Source organism: Crocodylus siamensis, chromosome 2 (genome assembly GCF_052110815.1).
Source record: "Crocodylus siamensis isolate JL-2025a chromosome 2, ASM5211081v1, whole genome shotgun sequence".
In the NCBI taxonomy this organism is placed as follows: domain Eukaryota; kingdom Metazoa; phylum Chordata; order Crocodylia; family Crocodylidae; genus Crocodylus; species Crocodylus siamensis.
In genome coordinates, this window is record NC_143396.1 from 193,588,274 (window position 1) to 193,612,699 (window position 24,426).

Here is a 24,426-nt window from a genome sequence, read left to right on the forward strand (position 1 = left end):
GTCTGAAGCCACATTCACTAGCCATTAAAATACAACAAATACAACTACATTTTGAGTTGTACTGTTGTGTTTGTCATTTGGTTCTATTTGTAATATTTGGACCTGCACTTGCAAAATCTTATTCAGGTAACCTTGCAGATGTAGATGAGCCTTCTTGTGTTAGCCAGGGATGCGTGTATGAGGTAAGGATTTGCAAGCCAGATCTCAAGATTTTATGCATGCATAAAGTTGATCCTAGGCTTTCTTTTCCCCACTTAGGTCACATATTGAGGTCTGAGTCTGTAACTGACCCCAAAGTAATAGTCACATGCTTTTATTGACTGATCTAGATGGGGCACTGCCATTTACTTTAGAGGCAGTACCACACTCAGACTTCCCCTCCTAGCAAAGGGTAGGGAGAATAGGAATAAAAAACCCACATTTGGCTCTGCTTAACATAGTGTATTTCCATAGTGAAACTGGAACCCCTGATTTGATAGTAAGAAGAAATAAACTAGATCACATTAAAAGACTTTGGCAATAAAATCATGAAATGTGCCTTGGTAAGGACTTACTGTGTAGATTAAAAATAAATTTTTAATATATTTTTATCTGCAGGATTCTAGTAGACAGAATAGACTTTTCCCCTCTTTCTACTCAGTTAATTGTTTGATGGAAAGCTTTTAAAAGGTGCATATGTAGTTATTTGTATCATTTTACCTATCTTTTGTTATTGGATAATTTCAGATGTAATAAGTTAACTGGGGAGAGCAGCTCTTGGTTGAAAATTTGGATTTAAAAGGTCTCCTATAACTGCAGTAAAACAACCTAATAGCATGTACAGTAACCTTGTCACTTCATAAGCACAGAACATCTTAGTAAGAACTGTTTTAAATTCTGTACTTGGCCTCAAAAGTTATTTTGCAGGAATATCGTGGAAATTAGATTTATTTAAAAATACATATAGAAAACTCCATAAATCTTTCTATTAGTTTAAAAAAAACAAAACCAAAAAAACAAGTTTGTGAGACTTGTTCAAAAATATATTTGGCCATTGTAATTAAGTGCACAAATTTAACACGGAAACAAATATTTTGAGCAACTTTAGTTATGATTCTTTAGCAGTGGTTCTCAGCCTTTTTAGGCTGAAGCCATGCCTTGTTTGACTCAAAGATCCCCTCCATAACTTTTGTGAACTGACCATTTCAAAAATTGATTTATTGTAGTGCTCACCTCTGTGCAGAGGGGCCAGGCAGTTAAGGCAGGGCAGTGGCCAAGAAGGGAGGAACCTGAGCCCTTACACCCTGGTTGAGGGTTACTGCTATTTTATAGTTATTTTATAATATATAATATTTTAACTAGTTTTATAAGGGAATAATGTTGTAAGTTTTATGAGAAATGATGGACTTCTTTTTACAAGAATTGCTTCTTGGGTAGGCTTGCCTTGTTATGTTGAGTTCTAGGAAAACATGAAAAAAGAGTAGTTTTCCTTCACAAGTATATATTTCTACTTAAATTAGTTACCATGAAAACAAAATATTTAACATTAGTAAAACCTAATTTGGAAAGTTTAGAAAGTCTTTCAGAGCTGCCATCTTTTATTATAAGCATAATTGTTATGGTACCAAGCTTTCAAGCCTGTCAGGCAAGAGAAATTTCTTTTCAGAACAGATACTGACTGTTCCTGGTTCTGTGATTCGCACAGTACAATCAGAGCTAGAGAAGTATAACAACTCGTGTCTGTTTTAAAAAGCTGTAGAGAAAGGCCAAAATCAAAGATTACTATAGATGCTGAAGAATCCATTCCTGTACTTTTGATTGTTTGCTTAAGCTTAAAAACAATAAATGCACTGTGTTCTGCATGCCTAACTAAAGTCTTAATATAAAAGTTTACTCTCGGTAAACATGAAAGAATTCAGAAAACGAATCTGGAATCAAGATTAATAATATTGAAATGCTTGGAATTCAATTTTTTTGCATTTCATTCAAGAAGTACGTTTTCAGCTATTAAAAATAGGACAATGTAATGTGCATGATTTAAGAAATGATTTAGTTTCATTTTGAAATGTGCATCTTTTGAATATCATTGTCTTCCAACAAAACAATCCAGAAAAAACAGGATTCCCTATCTGACATTACTGTATTATGTCTGGTGAGCTCAGCATGTATCCCAGTGGAATAGTAGTGCGTACTTGGAGCAAGCTGCCTGGAGAGCATCAGCATTTACTCTTTTGTACACTGTATATTCTCAAAGCACTATCTTCATCATTGTCATCTGTCAACATAATGTTCAGGCCAAAAGAGAGCCACAGTATTTTCAATAGCAATGTGAAATCTACCATGACCAGAGTTATTAGACTCATGATGCTGTTTCAATGGCGAATTGTGCCTTTTTTGAAGAATATGACCTCTGACATGATCAGGAAGAATGTTCAACTGATGAGCAAATGTCTCTGCTAAGATTCCACTCCCCATCCTGGCACAGGTCCCCCCCCCCCCCCCCCCCCCCCCCAAAAAAAAAGACTGCTTTCTGCCTGCTTGCAAGATGCGCAGTGCTATTGGCAGCAATGGGATGCTGCAGCAGCGAGGGGCTGTGGGCTTCAAAGCCCTGAGAGAATGCTCTGTGCAAGGTGCTGCACTCCTTTTCTGACCTCAGGTGGTATAGCTGGGCTCTGTCTGTCCTCCAGCAACTAGGCTTGTTCAGAGATGGGACTTCAGTTGAACTGTGGTTGCTTAGTGTTCTACAAAAAGCTGAATTTTTTAATGGATTTTATAGACAGGAGTTTTTAGGTTTGTTTTTATGGTCTCCATAAACTTACAGAGTTGGCAATGAGGATGGATTAAATTGTCATCTCATCTTTTGCTTTTGATGAAGGAGATTTTTTTTCTCAGTGCTTTTTAAAAGTTGGAACATGTTGCTTAGAAAGGAGAAAGACTGAGTGTCTCCTGGCTATCTGAAAATGACTCTGTTCGTTTTTGGGTTCCCAGGAGGTAGAGTATAGGGGATGATGACAAGCCACTGTTGCAGAGGGGGTGAGGACATAGTTGATTGTCAGAAGGGTAGCTTCTATTGGCTAAGCAGTGCAGGAAAGCATGCTGATTTAAAAAAATTCTAACGGAAGGGGAAAGAAAAGTGGGGGGCAGTGGAGTTCTGGTGGTATACTAGAGTGGCTAGTTGCAACCGTGTGAGTGAGGGGGAAAAGCAATTTAATGTGGGATGCCTTGAGGGATATCCAGACCTGTGTCATGGAATGCTTTTTGTCCACATGTTATGTTGAACCAGTTCACATTGAACTTGTTCAAGTGACTACTTGGTTTTCCAGGTATGTTTTGAATTGTTCCAGGCAGCTGTAAATTTATTTAACAGGCTTGTACAACTGTCCATTTCAGGTTTAAATTGCATTTAATTTATCTGTGTTATTTGTGTCTACACTATCAATCATGCATAGTTCTTTGTTGCCTCCGTGGGGGGCTGGCAGCCTGACAGATGGACTTCTTTTTTTCTCCTCAGTAGGCTGACGGATTTTGCTGTCCTTTTAGCTTTTTCTTTGTTGCCATCAGGAAAGTGCTGATTCCCCCCCTCCCCAAATCACCTTGTTTGCAAAAAGGAAATTAAGTTTGGGGTCTCATGATCTGTTACATTATCAGTGATGTCAGAGTTAAACTTCTAAAGTCATTTTTATTATCTGAGCATGGTGATAATGTTGAGGACTGCTAATCAGAAAGGCAGAGAAGAAGTGTTATAGAGATGGTGCTCTTTTGCAGCAGTTATGTAATAATTATGAAGTGTGACACTTTGAAGAAACAAGACAAGCCCCAATTTTTTTTATGCTGTAGTTCTCGTGGCTGAAATGTCCCAAACAAAAGAGAACTCATGGTATTTGGTTGCTGAATTCTGGGGTCTGTATTTTGGCTCAGCTTTTAAATACAAAAAGATGTATTTCAAAGCAATTATGGGATAGCTCATTTTTGGAAGGGGGAGTTGTGCAAATGTTTGAAGTAATAAATCTTGTTTGCTAGTCACTATCTCAAAGTGATATGAGAGGCACCACAAAGATTATCTATGCAAACTATTAAGCAATACTGTGATGTCTCAGACTTGAGTAAATGTTTCTTAAATTGTGATTCCCTGTGATGTAGCCAGTTGACAGTTAGGTAGTATGTTGCAGTGTACAAATTTAAATCTTCAAAGCTGCTTTCATTTTTTTCTTAGATCTTAAAAATGCCCATTTCATGTTTGTGTTTTATATTAATGGACCAAATTAGGTATAATGTATATTTAATTGGAGGGTAACTATTTCCTTGAATGTGAATTTGTTCTGTAGTATCAGAGTGTTTGCTGTGCATTGTTTGCTATAAGAGCTGCCTTTTTTGGCAAAGTATAGCAGCTGTTTACCCAGCATTCAGCTGTTAAGCAAAAGCTTAATTTTTGCTAGAAATCTGATATGCAAAAGATGGTAGCAGTCTCAATAGTGCTGTAGACTTTTTGGAAGTAACACACTGTGTAATTAAATATATGGGCTACTATAGATTTTGTGTGGGCTACTAGTTAAAACTAACCTAATTCCTATGGGTAAATGGAAAAACATTGTATGCTGGTGGGGGTTTTTTTAAGATACTGCAGTACCTGTATCAATTTAGAAGAAATTTTCATTCATTTTTTTTTTTAAATTTTTGTTTTATATTTATCTGTTATGTAACTGGGAGCCAATCTAGTGGCTGTATAGTTTGAATTATGTGAACTTTCCAGATTTCAGGAGTCGAACTTATTCCTCTGATGGGGCTAGCTGGCTTGTTTCCATGCTCAGCACTTTAATTTTCTTTTATTTCCATCTGTTAGAGGCTAGGGACTTTCTGTTGGGAGTACAGCACCAATTCCATTGGGTTCACTGAAGCCCTCTAGAACTTTATCATCTAGCATCTTAGGTGATCTAAGAGCTTATCTTCTTTTTGTGGGAGGTGGGGGGTAAATAGTGTGCTTTAAAAAGGGGCTGCTATCCAGGCTCTTCCAGGTGTTTTAGTGAGTTACTAGTGCACTGATTATTTCCACCAAAGGCAGACATTTCCTAAAACCTCAGAGGTTTTGACAGAGGAACTTGGTAGCTGGATCAGAGACCAACCAGTTTTGTTGTTCTAGTCATACTCATTATGAATGTCCTTATTGCTGATTTCTGGGTACAGTAAATTCATTTTGAAAACTTAGCAGTTAATCAGCTTTGAACTTGCACAGATGTGGAATATCCTCAAATCCCACTGAGTAGGAGTCCCCGGTAATTAGATTCCTGAAAAATTAGACCCTCAGAAAGTAAAAAGAAAGAAAGTGTATTTTCCTTCATGAATCCCTTCAGAGGAGGACAAGGAACTAGCCACAGATGGGGAATTCAGAATGCAAAACAAAGATTGCCTGACTTATTCTTGGCAACATGGATGTGGTCTTGACACTTGGTGTAAGAAAAAAACACTCAATGTTGGAAATGTAGTTCAACCTAAAACAACACAACGAGGATGTACAAGCAAGAGATATTTATTTTAAGTATGGCCACACTATATAAAGTGTTCCAAGTACTTCCTTGTTTCTTCCCACAGGAATTTTTTATAGGATGCATATACTCATCAGTGTTCAAAGAGCAAAAAGATATACAAGATGGTTCTCTTCTGTATTTAAATACATTGATTATGTTGGCTGTTCCCAATGTTTGTGAGCAGTGTTAACTTTTAAAAATGTAACTTCAAAGGCCCTGCGACAATTTATTCTAGATCTAAAAGACACTAGATGATGTTCCAAGTAAAATAACTAATTATGTGGGAGAATAAGCAAGCATTGGTTTGGTGTTGAGCATTTGGAATGGTAGTTAATTCCTTAATAGCAGGATAAAAGATATATGGCTGACCCATTTAACATTTTGGATTTGAATCTAGGTAGGTTTTCTCCAAGGCTAAGCAAGTACATAATCTGTCATCGTTCTCTTGGAAAAATAAATAGCTTTTTAAAACTGTTGGACCTTGGCTGACTTTAATGGCTATGTCTGAAATTCAGACAAAGGTTAACCTAGGATATGGGAGTGACCCAAGAAAGTTATTTTAGTTCTTCTTATTAGAGTGGCTTTTGCTTTCTCAAACTTTAACAGTACTTATCCTAAATAGACCATCTACTTTGTCAGTGGTCAGGTTACTAGGAATGATGCTAAGACCATATAAGGTCACTATTCTGTACTATCAATACATGCTAAGGGAAGATGCTCTATATTTTAAATTAATCCCTTTAAAGATGTTATACAAAGAAAGTAAGATTACTTTCATTGCACTTTATTTTTCTATTTAGAATAGAGTTCAGAAGAATGGAGTAGGCCCCTTATCTGGGGCTTCAGTTGTGGAATAACAAGTCATCATATCTCCTTTCACCCTATAATTGTTCTGCATCGGGGTATGCAGCTCATGATAAGATCAGGCCCCTCATGTTGACTCTGAATTGTTTTGGCTTAGTTTGTGTTCTACCAATGCCCCTAACTTTTGGACATATCTAACTAAAAATCTTTAAAATAACATAGTGATGACCTATAGCCAAAATCTTTTAAATAGTCTAGAGGCTAGAAATTGCTCAGAGGTATAGAGATTTCACTAAAATTATGGATGAAAGTACCCAAGGAATTGCACACAAGAAACTGTAGGGATGGGAGGAAGGGAGGAGGTTAAGAAGTCACCCTTGAAATCAGAGAATGTGAGTACATAGATTGTTCATAATGTTAAAAATTGTGTGGCATTCCTAAGGTGTCATCATTTATTCATAATTTTATGTAAATCTTTGGGTAGTTATGCTGTTACTAACATTATTCTCTACTTGCATTCAGTTGTGTAACAATGCTGCATCATATCTTTTAGCTTGAAGCTTATGTCTAGTTGCCTTTAAATTCAGTTTACCTTTTTAAAATTTTGTTTTTGCCGAAAATGCATTAACTTGTCCTTTGTCTATCTTTTCTAGAAATAATCTGCTTAGAAGAATGTGCTAGTATCCATCACCTACCTATACCATAGCATCAGAGCTCAAGTTTAATTCTTCCTGCATACTCTTCTCAGAACATGGGGGAAAATGATGATGAAAAATGCACCCAAGCTGGCCATATATTTGAAAATTTTGTACAGGCATCAACATGCAAAGGTACTATTCAGGCCTTCAATATTCTGACCCGTCAACTTGAACTAGATCCATTGGACAATAGAAACTTTTATATAAAACTCAAGTCAAAAATTACCAGCTGGAAGGCCAAGGCTTTGTGGAACAAGCTTGATAAAAGAGCAAGTCATAAAGAATATAAGCGAGGAAAATCTTGTATGAATACTAAGGTAAGCTGTGACATTCAGTTTCTGATTTATGGCTTTGAATGATTTTTACTTGCTATTTTTCACTAAATTAAACAGAGCTGCACTGTCTTCTGAGCCTCAGTGGTAGCCCTGGTATTGGAATTATTATGCAGCATTGGTTCTTTTAGTTTCTAGGTACTGAAATACTGAAAAGATAAATCCTTAATTATTTAAAGATTTAAATGGTGTCCTAACCTTGGTTTGTTTGTTTTTTTTTATACAAGCAATTGGAAGCTGCCAAATGGGTGCTATGTGTTTATAAGTAGAAAGAGAAATGGTAACCGTTATTGTGAACAGGGTAGGAGGTGACAACTCTAGTAAAAAAAATTGACCTACCTTTTGCAATTCAGTAAGTAATAAATGTTGCAGAACTTATACCAAAGATGTATTTTTCATTGGCTGATCCCCTTTCTTCATCAAGTTATTCTGTTTCGTTTTAGAGCAGCTCATTTATGACTGCATTAATATGGTCCCAGTTTTATTTCTGATTTTTAGCTAAAAATCATGTACAGCTCAGACTGATCTAGCCCTTGGATGCTAATGGCAACTATATATGTAGAACAGGTGGGAGAGAGACTGTAAAATACACAAGACACAATTCATGTGGTGCTTTATAGGTTAGAACCTTCACCAGTTTCACAGTTTGTCATGGTAGAAGGGCAATAAGATTTCCCTGTACCAACTCCCCATCATTTCTGGAGATTTATTTAAATTTATCCAGGACTCTTTTGTCATACGGAAAACACATAGGGATTCCTGTTCTGTTTTTGAAAAGTTACCTTTTTGCTACATCCTCCCAATTTATTAATCTTTGTGTGGGAGAAAAAGATGTCTGTCTCATTCTCGGGAATGAAGACCTAACTTTTTTTTATTCTCTTTTTGAACCACTAAAACTCTCCTCCTCATTTGTCTATTTGCTTCCCACTTCTTTCTCCGTTTCCCTTTTCTTTTCTTGCTTCTCATGTCACTTCCCTTTTGACATATCCTTCCTCTCTACCTTTTGTTCTTCTAAAGAGGTTTTTGGATGCATGTCAATGAACATAGTTATGACGAATGTAGACAGGAAAGGGAAGGAATGAATAAAGTGGCAGTTAATAAATTGTGGTGGTCACTGTGCTCTTCTTCCGCTTATTCACTGATTTCCATTATCAGTTTGAGGAGGTATTTGCAGCAAAATAAAGGCAGTTGAAAGGCCCTGTGTAAAGCTGGGTGCACAGACCTGCTCTCTAAAGCACGATCTTACAGTGCAAGGCCCTGGTACTGCAAGGATTTACACATGCATATAAAATTAAGCATGTGCGTGCAAAGCTATGCATGTTCAGAGGCTGAAACCTGTCTTGTGCAGTCTTGAAACCCTGGTGTTTCTCTGTCTTGAAAATATAGATTTTTATTTTTAGTTGTGCAGCATAAATGTTTGTATAAACAACAGACTTGTTTATGCTATATATCCTGTCAGATTACAGGTTAAATATAGAACATTTATTATTTGCTGCATTGACCACATTAATACATGCATGTGTGTAGAGATGTGATATAAAAAGTGGTAAGTGCAGGTGTACGTTATGTACCATGTTGAAACCTACAATTCACTCTCTTGTCAAAGCAGGCTGACTACATGTGAGAAATATGAATCTGGAGGTTGCTGCAAATGAAAACATGAACTGTGGTCTACAGGCTCAGTGTGGCTATCTAACAAACATTCCTTACATATGAATCATAGTCTGCTATGAAAGCATATCTATGCCACGTGAATGAGAAGGAATGAATTCAGACAAGAGGGCAAACTCTTTGGTCATTACCATGATGCATTCCAACAGACCTATTTATGTATGATAAGTCAGATAAGTCATGTAAGCAATATTATTTGTCCAACAAAAATACCTAATGAACAGATATTTTTTGGCTCAGTATACCAGCTTATTATGTTAGGTATGTTAATGCTACCTATGAACTTTTATCTTCAGATGAGTTAGTTAATAATGGAACTTGACCCATTTAAGCTTAGTGGGCTAAACCTACCTTGTCTGCTTGTCCCAAATTGTGTGGGGAGCATTTTGCTCAAAGTTTCCATTTACAGTTATATAGAAAAAATGCTGCTGAATTGGATCAGTGGGGACTGGTAAGGCAAACTCCACATTGAAGAAGTGGCTGTTTGCAAATATAACTGTTAATGGAATTAAAGTTACCAGTTGGCATCACTTCAAAACTTATTTTAAGTCTTTTAATTATTTTAAAATATTAATAATACAAGAATCTTTAATAATATAAGGATCTTTTTTCCTGCCTAAGCTTTAACTTTTCATAATTCTTCGCATCCTTCATTTTTGCACTTTGGTGTGGCATAAGCTATGAGGTAGAAGATAATTTTAATGATACAGGATGGACAGGTATCCCTAGGATATTATTTCTGATAAAAATTATGGAGACAAAGTAGGTATACACAATTCATTTCCAGGCCTAGTCAGGGTAGTATAGAGCAGGGGTGGCCAACCTGTGCCATGATTGGCATTAAGTGGCACAGGCAGTTTCTGTGTGCGGCACCTGGCTGATCAGAGAGGGGCAAGTAGCACAGTGACAGACAGGTTAGGAAGAAGAAAGCAAAGCAGCAAATTTGAGCAGGGAACACAGGGAAGGAAGCAGAAAGCAGAGCGGCAGATTGGGCATGGAGCATAGGGCTGGGAATAGAAAGCAGAGCAGCGGATCAGTCAAGGGATCTTGATTCATATGCAATGAAGGATTGGAGTGGCACATAGAGAGGACAGAGGGCTAATCTGTGGTATCCTTGCCAAAAAAGGTTGGCCCCCACTGATACAGAATTGTAGTGAATCTTTGGCCTGTAGGATGGAGAGGGTATCTTGACAAGGAAGCAAAATATTGTAGTCTCTCGATTTTTTTTTTAGTGGGAAGAATAATGTAACAGGCTTCTATCTCAACCCTGTGTATTAACTACTTATCAGCAGGGATCCTGGTTTTCTGTTTGCCATGGAAAAATGCATGCCAGCTGTGGGTGGGGAGTGAGGAGCACTAGCAGGGCTAGGGGGCAGCGAGTCAGGAGCGAGGGGCAATGGCACCTTGAGGGCTGTGGTGGGGGAGTAAGGGACAATGGCATGGGCAGGGCACTGGCATATCAGGGCTGCTCAGCAACACACAGCAGTGGAGAGGAGGGGGCGAGGAAAAACCGCAGGTGGACTCACACCCAGGTGAGCAAAGGGGACAGGGGGAGCTCTGATTTTCTGCGATAAATAACCCAATATCAAACACCAAATTATATAGGTATACTATTTAGAATGTATTTTATTATAGGGAGTGAGGCACTGGTTGGCTTCCAAATTGCTTTAAAATTGTAAATGTATCAATAAAACACTGTGTTCAACTGATGCCTGTATATATAGCGGTGTTTCATTTTAATTGTGGAAAAACATGGGGTTTGGGAATTTTAATCAGAGAGTCTGTGATTTTTAAACAGAGAAAACCAGGATCCCTGCTTATCAGTTCGTAAACCCTGGACACTTCTGATTTTTTAGGAGCTTCTCTGGATTTTTATGGATGGTTTTACTTATGTCAGTAACTTGAATGCATGCAAAGATTGATATTGCAGGTTTAAATTCTTTTAAAATAATGCTTTGTAATCTGCACAACTCTCCACAGTCATCAGATGAATCAAGGTCTAAACAACTTAATTTTCCTTTTACAAATCTTGAATCAGTCACTGGACCCAGTGTAATCATACCTCTCCCAGAACCCATAAAATCTTCAGCATATCTGTAAACTCTACTCAACAAGCTTTATAGATGCAATAAGTTACTTTAATTTCCTTTAATTAAAGTAACAGTACCCAAGGGAACTTAACTAAAAAAAGTGAGCCTACAACCTTTTGCATCCTCTAACATTATACGCTATTTAGTAGCTATCACTTTTTACCATTGTCAAATTCCATTGCTGGTATTTTATAAGCAAAATCTTTTAAAATTGGATGGATTAAAAAAAGAAAAAGAAAAGGCTGGAGCAATTTTCAGAAAGTTCATACCTACCACTCTTTGAAAGTCATCTAATTCTAAAATGACACATTTACTTAAGTTTTGCAAAAGAAACCAACATAAAAAGACTCAGAAAGGGAAAGACCACGCATATAAATTGTCAGGCAAAAATATGCTTTGTATCAGAAAACTTGAAGAGGAGTGTGTATACATTTAACAAAATGTAAAACTCTTTCTTGTCCTTCCCAGGCATATAATTGTTGCAACAAGCTTGGCATAGAGTTTCTACTCTGGCCATTTGTGTTTTATGAAGTTCACCTGGATTTCAAGAAAACAAAAGTTCTTTTCACCATCCAAAAAGCAGGAAAACCTTGTATGCTTTTCCCAAATGTAACTCAAAATGGATCACAAATAATATTCTCCTGGGCTGACGCGCTCATATTTTGGGTGGAACAGTAAATCGTTCAATGCATAATGTGCCCAGAATCTGTAAAGATTATTTATTTCTTTGTGAAGCAAAACATGTCTAAACTATCAAGGGTAGTGAAAGCTCTCTCTCCCTTTTACGTGTGAACAGTTTAAAATGTTTGTAACTTTCTGAATGCATACAATTCAACAAAATAACAGGAATAATTCATCCGTGTACCTGCAGGGTACATTATTAACAACCATCTTAAGGTTTACTTGGCTATTCTATGCTTCTGTCATTGTGAATCTCTATATATAATATACAGTCTTCAGATTGACTTCAATTGTTCAGTTTTACGGGGAAGAAAGTACTGAGCTTGTGTAAATAGTAAATGTGTATATGTGTATGCACACATGCTCATGCAGGAAAGTGTAACTTGCACTGAAGTTCAGGGGAGATGAGCATGTATAGGCTGATACCCCTAAAAAACCCAAACTGTCATGTAACCTATACCCTTTTTTTCCCTTTAATTTCAAGTAAGGTAGGCTTTAGGACATTTTTCAATAGTTTTGTTTTTAAGAAACTGTGATTAGCAAAGCTTGATCCAGTAAGTTGTGTTGCCTAGGTATTTAGTACCAGGTAGAAGAGTATCCAGCTCTTTTATTTTACTTGATTATATGCTCTTATCCAAAAAAGTATCATTAACTATTATTTTAGAACAGTTAGCTAAAGGAAATTGTTCAGAGAAGTTTACAACCACTTTTCTGGATTAGCGTTACTATTTTGGGTAACATAACATTCTGTTCTTGTTGAATGTTGTTAATAGTGTTAAAAATAACATATGTTAACATTCATTCATTGCTGTACAAATGACCGAACACTTCTTTAGTTGAATGGTATTTTAGTTAGGTTCTGTAAATACTCATCTTACCATTGTAGTATGTGACTTCAAGCCAAAGCAATATGCAGAGCACAGTGTATGAATGCATGGTTACTAATAGGACCAGATTGCTAGGGTGTGAATCAGTTGACAGAGGGTCTGGTCTCATGAACCATAAGTGAAGCTGGAATGTTTTGTGACTTATTCATAACCCCAAGATGCAGCTTTGTCTTCATAATATAGCCATGCTAATTCACTTGTTAATCATAAAATGGGATAATTTTATCTGCTGGGCCCCCTTCTCTTCTTTCTTCATGTTTTCATCTCCAAAGAATGTCAACTGTAAGTCCTCTAGGTTAATCAAACCCACTTTGACTGGCATTTTGCCTTCCCACAGAGTTCAGAAGGGCAGATTTCTTGCCAAACATGTTGTGTGCTGCCACATTGTATAGTCCTAGGACAGTGAGCAAAGCAGGAGATGGATATGGGGTCTTTCTCACTTCTAGTTCATACAAAATATCTTCCATTTCCTCTGGTTCTGAACATTGCCAAAACCCACAATTCATAACTAGAAAGTTTTGAGTATTTGGGTATGCAACAGATTTAGTGTATTGGCTTCTAGGGGTCATCTCTTTCCTAAAGGTGATTAGGAGACAAAGTTTGTCTCCTAATTAAACAGATCTTTCAGCGTGTCTAAACTTTGAAATATTTCATTATTCCCTTTCTCTCCTCGCACCCTCGGCAACATCATTTGTAACTAATCTGATAGTTGTAAAAAATCACATTTCCCATTCTTTTTAGTTTGAGCATTCCAAAACAGCTTAAAAAATAATGGTAAAACCTTCTAATTTTTTTTTTTAGCTAGAAACTAACAAATATTCATGAGAGGCAAGGATTGTGTAGGGTGATATTGTTTTTTGAGCTAACCATAGTTAGGATAAAGTTAAAAAAGCTTTTGAATGCAAGGCATTCTTTCTCAGGTCTCTTATCACAGGAACTGGACACAGCATAGTGAGCTGTCACTGTGTAGCGTTTCTTTTTCCTTTAGTTTGTGGGTTTTCCATTGAGTAACTTGCAGCCAATTTTATCAGCCTGTTTTCAGCCAGTTTTCTCTGGTTCCATGTACTTATCTGTTTGCTCCAGATGCCAGAAAATCCAGATATTCCAGCTCTCTGGTTTATAAAACCATTCGTAATCTTTTTTAACAAGAGATGAGCATAATTCTGAGCTGTGGGAGGAAGAAGGAAAATTATAGCTGCCATTGTGCTACAATTAAAAAATGCATCTGTTACAATAAAAATCTTGACTTGGTCATTAAACAGATAGCTGAGATCCATATGACACTTTTCTTTAATAACTTAATTCAAAACTTAGTTTCATAGTTAGTAGGGCTGGAAGGGACCTGAGCAGATCATCAAGTCTGATCCCTTGCCATGGCAGGAAAGAGTACTGGGGTCAAACGACCCCAGCAAGGTGATTGTCTAGCCTTGCCTTAAAGACCCCCAGAATAGGAGCCAGCACCACTTCTCTTGGAAGTTGGTTCCAGATCCTAGCCGCCCTGACAGTGAAGTAGCGCCTCCTGATGTCTAATCTGAATTTACCCTCTACCAGCTTGTGACCGTTATTCCTAGTCACTCGCGGTAGTGCTTGGGGGAACAGGGACTCCCCCAATGCCTGCTGGTCCCCTCTGACTAGTTTGTAACAGGCCACTAGTTTTCCCACCCCCAGCCTTCTCTTGTGGAGGCTGAACAGGTTCAGGTCCCTGAGCCTCTCCTCGTAGGGCCTGCCCTGCTGCCCCTGATCATGTGAGTGGCCCTCTTCTGGACCCTTTCCATGTTGTTTGCATCCCTCTTGAAGTGCGGTGCCCAGAACTGGACACAGTAGTGCAGCTGTGGCCTGACCAGGGCTGCATAGAGGGGGAATATCACCTCCTTGGACCTGCTTGAGATGCACCTGTGGATACATGACAAGGTGCGGTTGGCCTTCCTGACTGCATCCCCACACTGCCAGCCCATGTTCATCTTGGCATCAACGATGACTCCAAGATCCTTTTCTGCCTCTGCACTGATGAGAAGGAAGTCCCCCAGCCTGTAGATATGCTGCTGGTTCTTCCTCCCCAGGTGTATCACTTTGCACTTGTCAGTGTTGAATCCCATCCTGTTGTCGTCTGCCCACCCCTGTAACCTGTCTAGGTCTGATTTGCAGTCTGTTCCTCCCTTCTAGCTTGCCCACATTCCCCCCACATCTTAGTGTCATCAGCAAATTTGAACAGGGTGCTTTTTACCCCCTTGTCCAAGTCACTGATGAAGATGTTGAACAGTGCAGGTCCGAGGACCGAGCCCTGCGGAACCCCATTGCCCACATCCCTTCAGGTTGAAAATGACCCATCCACTACCACTCTCTGGGTGCGGCCCTCCAGCCAGTTGGTGACCCATTTGACTGTGTAGGTGTTGACACCACGGTCCCCCAGTTTCTTAATGAGAACAGGGTGAGAGACAGTGTTGAAGGCCTTCCAAAAGTCCAGAAAGACTACGTCCACTGCTACCCCTGCATCTAAGGATTTGGTGACCTGGTTGTAGAAGGCCACCAGGTTGGTCTGATGTGACCTGCCTCTAATGAACCCGTGTTGGTTGCCCCTAAGCATAATCTCCCCCGCTGGCCCCTCATGGACATGTGCCAGAATAATTCTCTCAAAAAGCTTCCCCAGGATTGAGTAAGACTAAGTGACCTATAGTTTCCTGAGTCTTCCTTCCTCTCTTTTTTGAAGATGGGAACCACATTGGCCCTCTTCCAGTCCTCTGGCATCTCACCAGAGCACCACGAGTGCTCGTAAAGCCATACCAGGGGTCCCGCAATGACCTCAGCAAATTCCCTCAGTGCTCTGGGGTGGAGATCGTCTGGACCAGCTGATTTTAAATATGTCCAGTTCCTTCAGAAGTTCCCTGACTAAATCCTCACTGACCCTTGGCCTAGGTGCGCCTCCCCTGGGGCCTGAGGGGGGCCTAGTGGGGGGGGGGCTGATCTGGTCTCTGCTGAAGAAAATGGAGGCAAAGAAGTTGTTAAATAGGTTAGCTTTGTCATCTGGTGTGACGAGCAGATTTCCTAGCATGTCTTGCAGGGGCCCCATGTTACCCGGAACCTTCTTTTTGCCCCCTATGTATTTAAAAAAGGACTTCTTGTTGTCCTTGATCTGGGAAGCTAGTCCCAGTTCCATCTCTGCCTTGGCCTTCCTGACCTCCCCCCCGCATCCCTGAGCAACTGCAGTATAGTCCTCCCTGGTGATGGCCCCTCCCTTCCATTGGGTGTACACCTCCCTTTTAGCTATAAGACATTCCCAGATGCTTTTGGTGAGCCATGGGGACTTTTGTGCCCTCCTGCTCCCTTTGATCCATGTTGGGATTACTTCCCTTTGGGCTTGGAGGATCGTCTCCTTAAGGAGCAACCACTCTTCTTGGACACCTGACTCCCCTTCCCTTCGGGACCTCAGTGCTTCCCTGACTATTCTCCTTAGCTCATTGAAGTCCACCCTCCTGAAATCTAGGGCTGCTGCCTTGCATAGCTGTTTCAAAATAACATTTGAAAAACTTACTTGTAAAAGTTTGACAATCAAGCTTTATGATGAAAATGCCAACCTTATTTATTGGTAGACAAGGTTCTTTGGGTAGATGTGATATCTTTCATTAGACCAACTGGATACTTGGAAAAATTGTTCTTTGCAAGCTTTTGGGCACAAACACTCTGCTGCAGGCACAGGGAAAGTTTATTTATTTATTTTAATAGTCCTTATTTATTTTAATAAATCTTATTTTAATAGTCCTGATGATGTCATCCTCCTCTGAATGGAGTTAATAGTTAGCTGTTGTCTTTTGATATCTGACAACTAAACCAAATGCTAGTTCCTGAATATAGAAACTTTGAACAAACAGATCTTCTCTTCTCGTGGTTATTTTTTTTAACTTTTTATGATTTTTTTTTCTTTTCAGCCATTCTTTTGCATGTTACATACAACAGATATAACTTGTAATTGCATAAGAGTCTGTCTAAAATGTATTGTTGCCATAAAGCCTGTTTTCAAACACTCTGCACAAAAGTGGGGGAAATCTATTAATCATTAGTGTTTTGGAAGATGTAGACAATGCCATATCTGTGTGCAAAATGGCAGCTTATTACTGGTTTTGTAATGCCAACTCTTCAGTGTATTGTAGTAAGCTTCTGGGAACCAGAAATGAAATTTATTGTTGTATAATCATCCAGAGGGCTCTGAACTTCAGGATAGGAATTAAGCACTATACTTATAGGAAGTTGTGAGCAGGAAGAATGTTGAGGTTTATCATGGGAAATGCATCCTGGGTTAAAAAAAAAATTGTTAACAGGTTGGGTTTTTTTGTTTTGTTGTTGTTGTTTTAAACAAAAGGGAAGTAACAAAATAGCCTATGGAATATATGCCTTTGCTTAGCACTTGGAGTCTTCAGCGTCATGGCCAGAGACTGGGAAGCAGGGCTGTACGAAGCTTTGGTCCCTGATTCAATTCGGCCTGATTTGATGATCGAATCTCCAAATCCAAATCAAATCAGAGGATCTTTAATCTCTCCAAATCTAATTGGAACCCTCTGAATCAATTCAGAAAGATTTGACAATTCAGACACAGGCACAGCTTTAAATATTTTTTTTCTACATACCTCAGGGTACGAGGCAGCTTGTGAACATTGTGATGATGGGGTGCATGGAGTACCCTACAGCAGTGCGAGGGGCTCCCTAGCATGCTTGGCAGCAGACCTGGAAGTGAACAAGAAGCACTTTGGTCTACTTCCGGGTCCACCAGGGAGCATGCAGGGGGGGCCCCCCCCCCGTGCTCCTCCGGCTTGGCAACTGGTGCCTCCTGGGCCTGGGGGGCACCTGGGGTGCCCCTGCAGCTGATCGCTGAGTTGGAGGGGTACTGGGGGGGGTGCCTCAGCATGCTCCATGGTGGAACCAGAAAAGGACTAGAAGTACTTCCAGCCCAATTCCAGGTTTGCTGCAGAGCTTGCTGGGGGGGAAGGGGGGAGGAGGCATACTTTTGTGGGATGCTCCATCCACCCCAGCATCACAGTGTTCAAAAGCTGCGCTGGTACCTTGACGTATGTAGAAAAAGCATTTAAAGCGGTGTCTGTGTCCAAATCACTGATTCTCCAAAACGGCATCAAATCTTCAGATTCGGATTCGGCTGAATCAAATCAGGGACAGTGATCTAAATCGACAGATCAAATCACTGTCCCTGATTCGGGCCAAATCCGAATCCAATAGGGCCCGTTTCTCAGACCCCTACTGAGAAGCTTCAAGAAGTCTCTAATACCCACATATTCCACTGACTTCAGTGGCAGGACTGAGGATTTAGCTCACTTAAAATACAGGCCATTTTAGATACCCGGATGACTTTTTTTGTAACTGGTGGTTCTGGAGCTGGGAAGGGTCAACTATTTTTATTTATTTTTTTTTAAATCTCTATAAATAATATATATACAATGCTATCTGTTCAGTGGAAGGCGAAGGGATTAGTAACCGTGACATCAAGGAAAGAACTGTTGAGGAGGAGGGTAGCAGAAAATTCCCATCCAAGAACAGAATTCTTTCATGCTGATGATGGATACAGATTGTTTCTCCTGTTTCTTTAAGAAATATTTTTTTCAAGAAAAGAGTCAGGGTGATGAAAGGACACATAGCAGACATCATTCTTTGTAAACAAAACCAAATATCTGACTTTGAACATTGCTTAATGCTGTCAAATCAAGCCAAATTACATCACCAAAACCAAATGTTTGGCATTTGATTCAGTAATGAAATCAATTTATTATTATTATAACTTTTTAAAATTCTGCTACAGACATTTCCTTAAATCTGAAACTCTGCAATGTTATCATGCATGAGAAACAAACCACAGCCAAAATAACATAACCAGACTGCCTAGCTAGCATTATTTTCTGTAGAAATTTGGAGGCATTTGGGAATTGTAATGCTTTGGCTTGCAGGATAACAGAAGCTTCATTTCTGTTCTAAAACAGAGTTGTGCTGCTACTCTATGTCCCTTGTTTTCACATCTTTGCTTTTAATCTTCAGAAAGGAAGTGGCCCACATTCAAGTGATTTCCCAATTATTTTTTCTGTGGAAATGCCTGAGCTCAAGAGCTACACCCAATTGCTTTTATACAAAACATGAATATTGTTGCTGTCACATGTCTTAATTAAATTTGACTGAAATGAAAGATTATGGTGAGACATGTTACCTTGCTATCACATTTTGATTTTTTGGATTTATGAGAGCATGAAAATAGTAAGGACAAGAACACCAAATTGCAGGGTGGTGTTCCATGTATGTGCCAAACCAAAGGAAACAGATTGCTGTGGCCTCAGGAGCCCAGGCCTGCCAGACAATTGCTTTCCTTTTCTCATAGTTTGGGTCAGGCCTTTATTTCTGTCTAAGAAAGAGATGGTGCCGGTTCAGCTCAGTTTCCACTTTGTTGTTAGTTACGTTACAAGCTCCTTTCTTTTTATATTTTTATACAGATAAGTAAGGAAATGCATAACTTTTGCTACCAAGAAATGATTAAACATTTGGCTGTTAACTGAATAGGTTTCAGACATAAGGCAATTTCCTGTCTCCATTTGGTGCTTTTCTCATTTGAATTCCCATACCTGTTTTGTGCATTCACTTATTTTTCCACTGGTGTAGACCAAAATATTTTGGTAGTCTTGGAATGATGTTATAGCCATTATGGTCCTGGAAATATGTGAGAGGGAAAGTGCATGGTTGTCCAATAAAAGATATCATCCACAGAAATCCTTGCTTCTCTACAATATTTTGGTATTTTTCAGAAACCTGGCACTTTATCAGAAAAGAATACTGTGGTGTTAAATTTTTATTGGCAAAAGCTTGATGATATGTATATATGTAGATAGCACATTTAAAATATTCCTCCAAAAGGTAAGGGCTGAAAAGATAATTTGTTGGTAATTTTTTTTTTTTTTATTTTGAAGCCCACCCACTCCTGCCAGGGCAGTGCACTGCACTGCCACCCTCATATGTAGGAGGACCCTAGCCTTGGTCCTGGCCAGCAAACAGCTTCTGGGTGGGGCTGCTGCTATCTGGGGAGCTGCTTCCCTGGCCTCGAACAGCTCCTTCTCATGTCCATGCTACAGCATCTGAGGCAGCAAGGAGGGAAGCTGTGGCAGGTTGGGGAAGTTGCTGTTGGGTAGGAGTGTGGTGTGGGGGCTGATGGGAGCACAGTGCCCAGAGCATGGGGTCCACAACCAACAGGGTGGGGGGACTGCAGAGTCCGGGTTGGCCCAGTTCTATCTCATGGGGCTCCCCACAGCTCACATGCAGCTCCTGGGACTAGTGTGCCACCAGGGGGAAGCCCTGTGCAATGGAGCTGGAGGCTTTTCCTGCACTCTGCTACCCTGTGCACACACAGACTTCCTCAAATACCCTCTACACACAATATACAAGAGTAAGAGTTTATTCTGAAATATTATGCAGTCACCTCTATATACACTATGGAGATGTACATAAATCAGGACAAAATATTTTTTGAAATAAAATTAAAATATGTTATAGTAGATGTTTGATTTTTTTTTTCCAGTTCCAAGCTAGCAACCCCCCCCCCCCACCCCATGGACAGACGGACTAATATATATAATTTTTACCCATTTCTGTATTCTTCAGCAGTTAGTACATCTTGTTATTTACCAGAACCAGCTAAAAAGCTACCATAGATAACTATTCTAAACCATTTTGCTTAAAAGTTTTCCTGGAATTTTTTTATTCATTTCTGGAATGTTGTAGTTGGTATAGCAGAACAGATCTTTAAGGCTAAATACAGACAGTCAAGAAGCCTGAGGCTAAATTGATTCAAAGTTTGAAAATTAATCTAAACTGCACAGATTAAGCCTATAGGCAAGTGAACAGACATTCACTTTTGATTCTGGAAATGCAGGCACATGCTTGGAGTGGCCCAGGTCAGAACCTTGGAGGTGCCAGAGCATGCCTTCCTGCTCCACTGGAGCAGAAATCTTGGGCCAAGGCTACCCCACCCACCCTGTGGCGGGGGGAGGGTTGTGGGGGAGGTGCAAAGTATCCTGGGATGCTGGGGGACTGAGAATTAACTTGAATCTGGAGGGGGTCTGGAACAGAAGTTCAATAAATTGATTTAACTTAAAACAGTTAACCCTGATGCTACATCCATCCAGGTTTATTTTAAACTGGTTTCAACATTTTGAAAGTAGTTTAGTTTATATGCATTGAACTTCTGTTGTGTAACAGAACTGAACCAGTTTCTGATCACTTATACCAATGTATGTGTAATTTCTGTCCCTAGCCTAAATGCTGTACATAGAAAATGACCACTTGAAGCCTGTGTTTCTTGTGGCTTGCAACATTGCAAATTCAAACTTTTCTCTTTCTGAACAGAAAGGGAGCAAACAGGTATCACGATGTAACTGGAATGAGTTATGTCTTGATATGGCAGAAATGGGGAAGTTGAGCTACATGGCTCATTGAAGGGGAATACTTTATTCCACTTGTGCACAGTATATGGCAAACACTTTGAAGGATAGCATTAGAATTCAGATTGGAAAAGCATTCTGAAATCAAGAGGCTGACATTCAGTAAAGTCAAGTTGAAAGTGCTACTCTTAAGAAAGAAAAATATAATGCACAAATACATGGGGAACACTGGCTAGGTAGCAGTGATGTGAAAATGGTTCTACTGTTTATAGCAGACCATTAACTGAGTTAGCAGTGTAGTTCTGTTTCAAAAAAGGGAACTGCCTATCTGGGATATATTAAAAGGAAGATTGTATGTGAGAAACAGGAAGTATTCCCACCTACTCAGTGCTGGTGAGGCCTTGGGTGGAGTAATAGATCCAATTTCAGGTAATGTAGGAAAGATGCAGACAGCTTGGAAAGAGTTGAGAGGAGCACAATATGTTGTACTAGGAAAGGCTGGAATGATCTTGTTTAATCTAGAATTTGGGGCATGATAACGTTGTTTTATTTATTTGAAGACTCTTATAAAGAAGACTGTTATAAAGTTCAATTGTTCACTATAACCACTGAGGAAAGAAAAGAAGTAATGGGTTTATCAGTGAGGGAAATTTAAGTTTAGATATTTGGAAAAATGTTTTAACAGTAATGCTAATTAAGCTGTGAAGTCTGTGGAATCCCTGTCACTGGATGTTTTGAGAACAGGTTAGACAGTCAAGCTATGACCTGTGTATGTTGATCCAGGATAAGGTAAGTGGGATAGACAAAGTTACCTCTTGATGTCCCTTCTAACACTAAATTTCTGTGAATTTTTGCTTATTAGTAATTAAAACTTGGAAAAACCTTTATATAAAATGTAATCTGTTTTAATAAACCCTTTCTGCATTAGATACTGCCAGTGATGTGAAACATTTTCACTGTAACCCATTACATTATGAAAAAAAACTTTATCTGGAATTTGCAATTCTGTATGAAAATCCTAAATTAAATACGTTCTGGGGAACGTTAACCATTCCCAGGTTAAGCTCTTTCAGCCGTCTCCTTTGTACAGCAAGATGGATCCTTCCCAGCTAGTCCACTGTGGGGCTTAGATTCTGAGTTGGAGAAACCACAGCTAGGAATTGAAGACTTCATTTTCAGCATTTATACAGTCATTGATGCTGTCAGCCAGGTTGCTAACTAATGAAGTGGTAGCTGTGGTATGCAAAACTGAAATAAGGGCACTGAGCATCAATTGAATGGTGAAGGTGCTTGACCTGGTCTGTACTGATAACAGCCTTTTCTTAAAGATGGGAGATTCTGAGTTCCACTTACAGTCCACTTAGCTGTCATGTCTTGCGTCCATACCTCTTCCTTTCTGATGTGGTATGATGGATACCGTGCAGGTTGTAATGTGTCATAAATCCAATATCTGCGATATTTTGTATCTTGTAGATTTATGAAGTGAAGTTGGTAGGCTTGTCTGTGAAAGGTACATTTTTTAATAGACCAATTACGTAGTTGGAAATTTTTTATTGGCCAAACTGGGTTTTTTAAATTAAAATATTCAGGTATTCATCATGAGTATGACAATGGATACTTGAAAGTTTCTAGAGACAGTTCTCTAAAACTTCTGTGATATCTGCCAATTACCACTCTACAAAAAAAATTGTAAATTATAAGCTACAAGCCTTTGATGTAAAGGGACACACCTATATGTATGTATATATGTATGTGTATAAATGTGTGTGTATGTATGTATAATATATATAATGACATGGGTAATGAGAGAGTTCCTAAAAGAAGCCAGAGTCCCAAGTCAATTATGTAAGTTAGCAAGTTTCAGTATGCTAGCTTTAAACAAAGAAAATATGAAAATAACAGGAGTGTCTCTAACTTTCTATAAATTGAACACGTATAATTAAGGAACCTACAGCTAGTGTGCAGCAGAGCATAGTTTCTTGGACTAGGGACAGAAATTAAACACAAATTGGTATAAGTGATCAGAAACGGGTTCAAATGTGTAACAGAAATTCAGTGCGCACAAAACACTTTCAAAATGGCCAGAACTGATTTAAGATAAAACTGGACTGATATAGTAGCTGATTTAGGTTAAGTCGGTTTACTGAACTTCTGTCCCAGATCCCCTCCAGATTCAAGTTAACTCAAGTTAACACACAGGCTGGTTGGGTTAGCCTTGGTTCAACCTGTCTGCTCCAGCTGAGCAATGAGGGATGATTTAGTACTCCCCTCTCCTCCCTCCAGATTTCTGGCCTGGCCCACTGCAGGCATGTGGGTGTATTTCCAGAATCAAAAGTAAATGTCTGTTCATTTGCTTATTGGTTCAATGGACGCATCTTAAATTAACCAGAAAGATTGATTCAATTCAACTTTGGTCTTTTTGACTGCCTGTACTTAGCCCTGGTGTCTTGCATACAATTATTCTTTTCATTTGGGTTTTCCATGATCAAGCCTTGTGTACAAGTCTAATGCTAATATATATATAGTTGAAAAACATGGATATAAGGCAGGGGTGGGCAAAATATGTCCTGGGGGCTGGATCCAGCCCACCAGGCCATTCTATCCAGCCTGCTGGGCCCCTAAAATTTTATAAAATTTATATTTATCTGCTCCTGGCTACCTGTCAAAGATGACAGGAGGTAGGGGCAGTAGGACCCAGGGGGAGCCTGCAGGACTAAGTAACAAGGCCAGCCTGGCCCCCTCCACTCCACCCACTAACCAGAAGCCTCTGCCTGCCACAGCTTTCACTGTTTCTCTACCTGCCCACAGGGCTAGTCCACCATGCACACCCTACCATATACACGCACCCCCCCTTGCACTGCCATACACACAGGGCCCCATGCCCCACATGTACACACACCAGCAGTCCCCCATAAACCTGTATCCACCTGTCCATGGTCCCCTTCCCCCTCACAATATACAAGAGTAAGACTTCATTTTAAGCTATTGTGCAATCACCTCTGTATATTGCACAAACGCATGTAAACTAGGACAAACTATTTTTTGAAATCCAGTTAATGAATGTTGTAGAGGCTTGATTCTTAGAATAAGGTATTCTGGTTTTTGGTATTTTTCTGATTCTGAAATGGCAAAACCCCTTGCTGAAAGGAGTATTTCTGGGGGCAAGGAAGGGCCTTTTGGTGGTAAAGATCAGGAGTTGGCAGGCAGGACATCCCATTGCAAGATGGTGACCAGGGGATGGGGCACCTGTCAAGGGGTGGGACTACCCTGCAGCACCTCGGCAGTTTGCCTAAACTTGGTAAGCGGCCCTCTGCCCGAGATTATTGCCCACCCCTGATATAAAGA

At 39.6% G+C, this 24,426-nt stretch overlaps 1 protein-coding gene across 1 annotated transcript in view; it reads left to right on the forward strand.

The window, feature by feature from the left end:
* MICAL2 (microtubule associated monooxygenase, calponin and LIM domain containing 2) overlaps nt 1–24,426 on the forward strand; it is a 118,690-nt gene that overhangs the window by 28,193 nt on the left and 66,071 nt on the right. The window contains 1 exon segment of the mRNA XM_090032711.1: nt 6,959–7,320. Within this exon segment, the coding sequence (XP_089888837.1) occupies nt 7,057–7,320 (264 nt within the window). The 5' untranslated portion in view covers nt 6,959–7,056.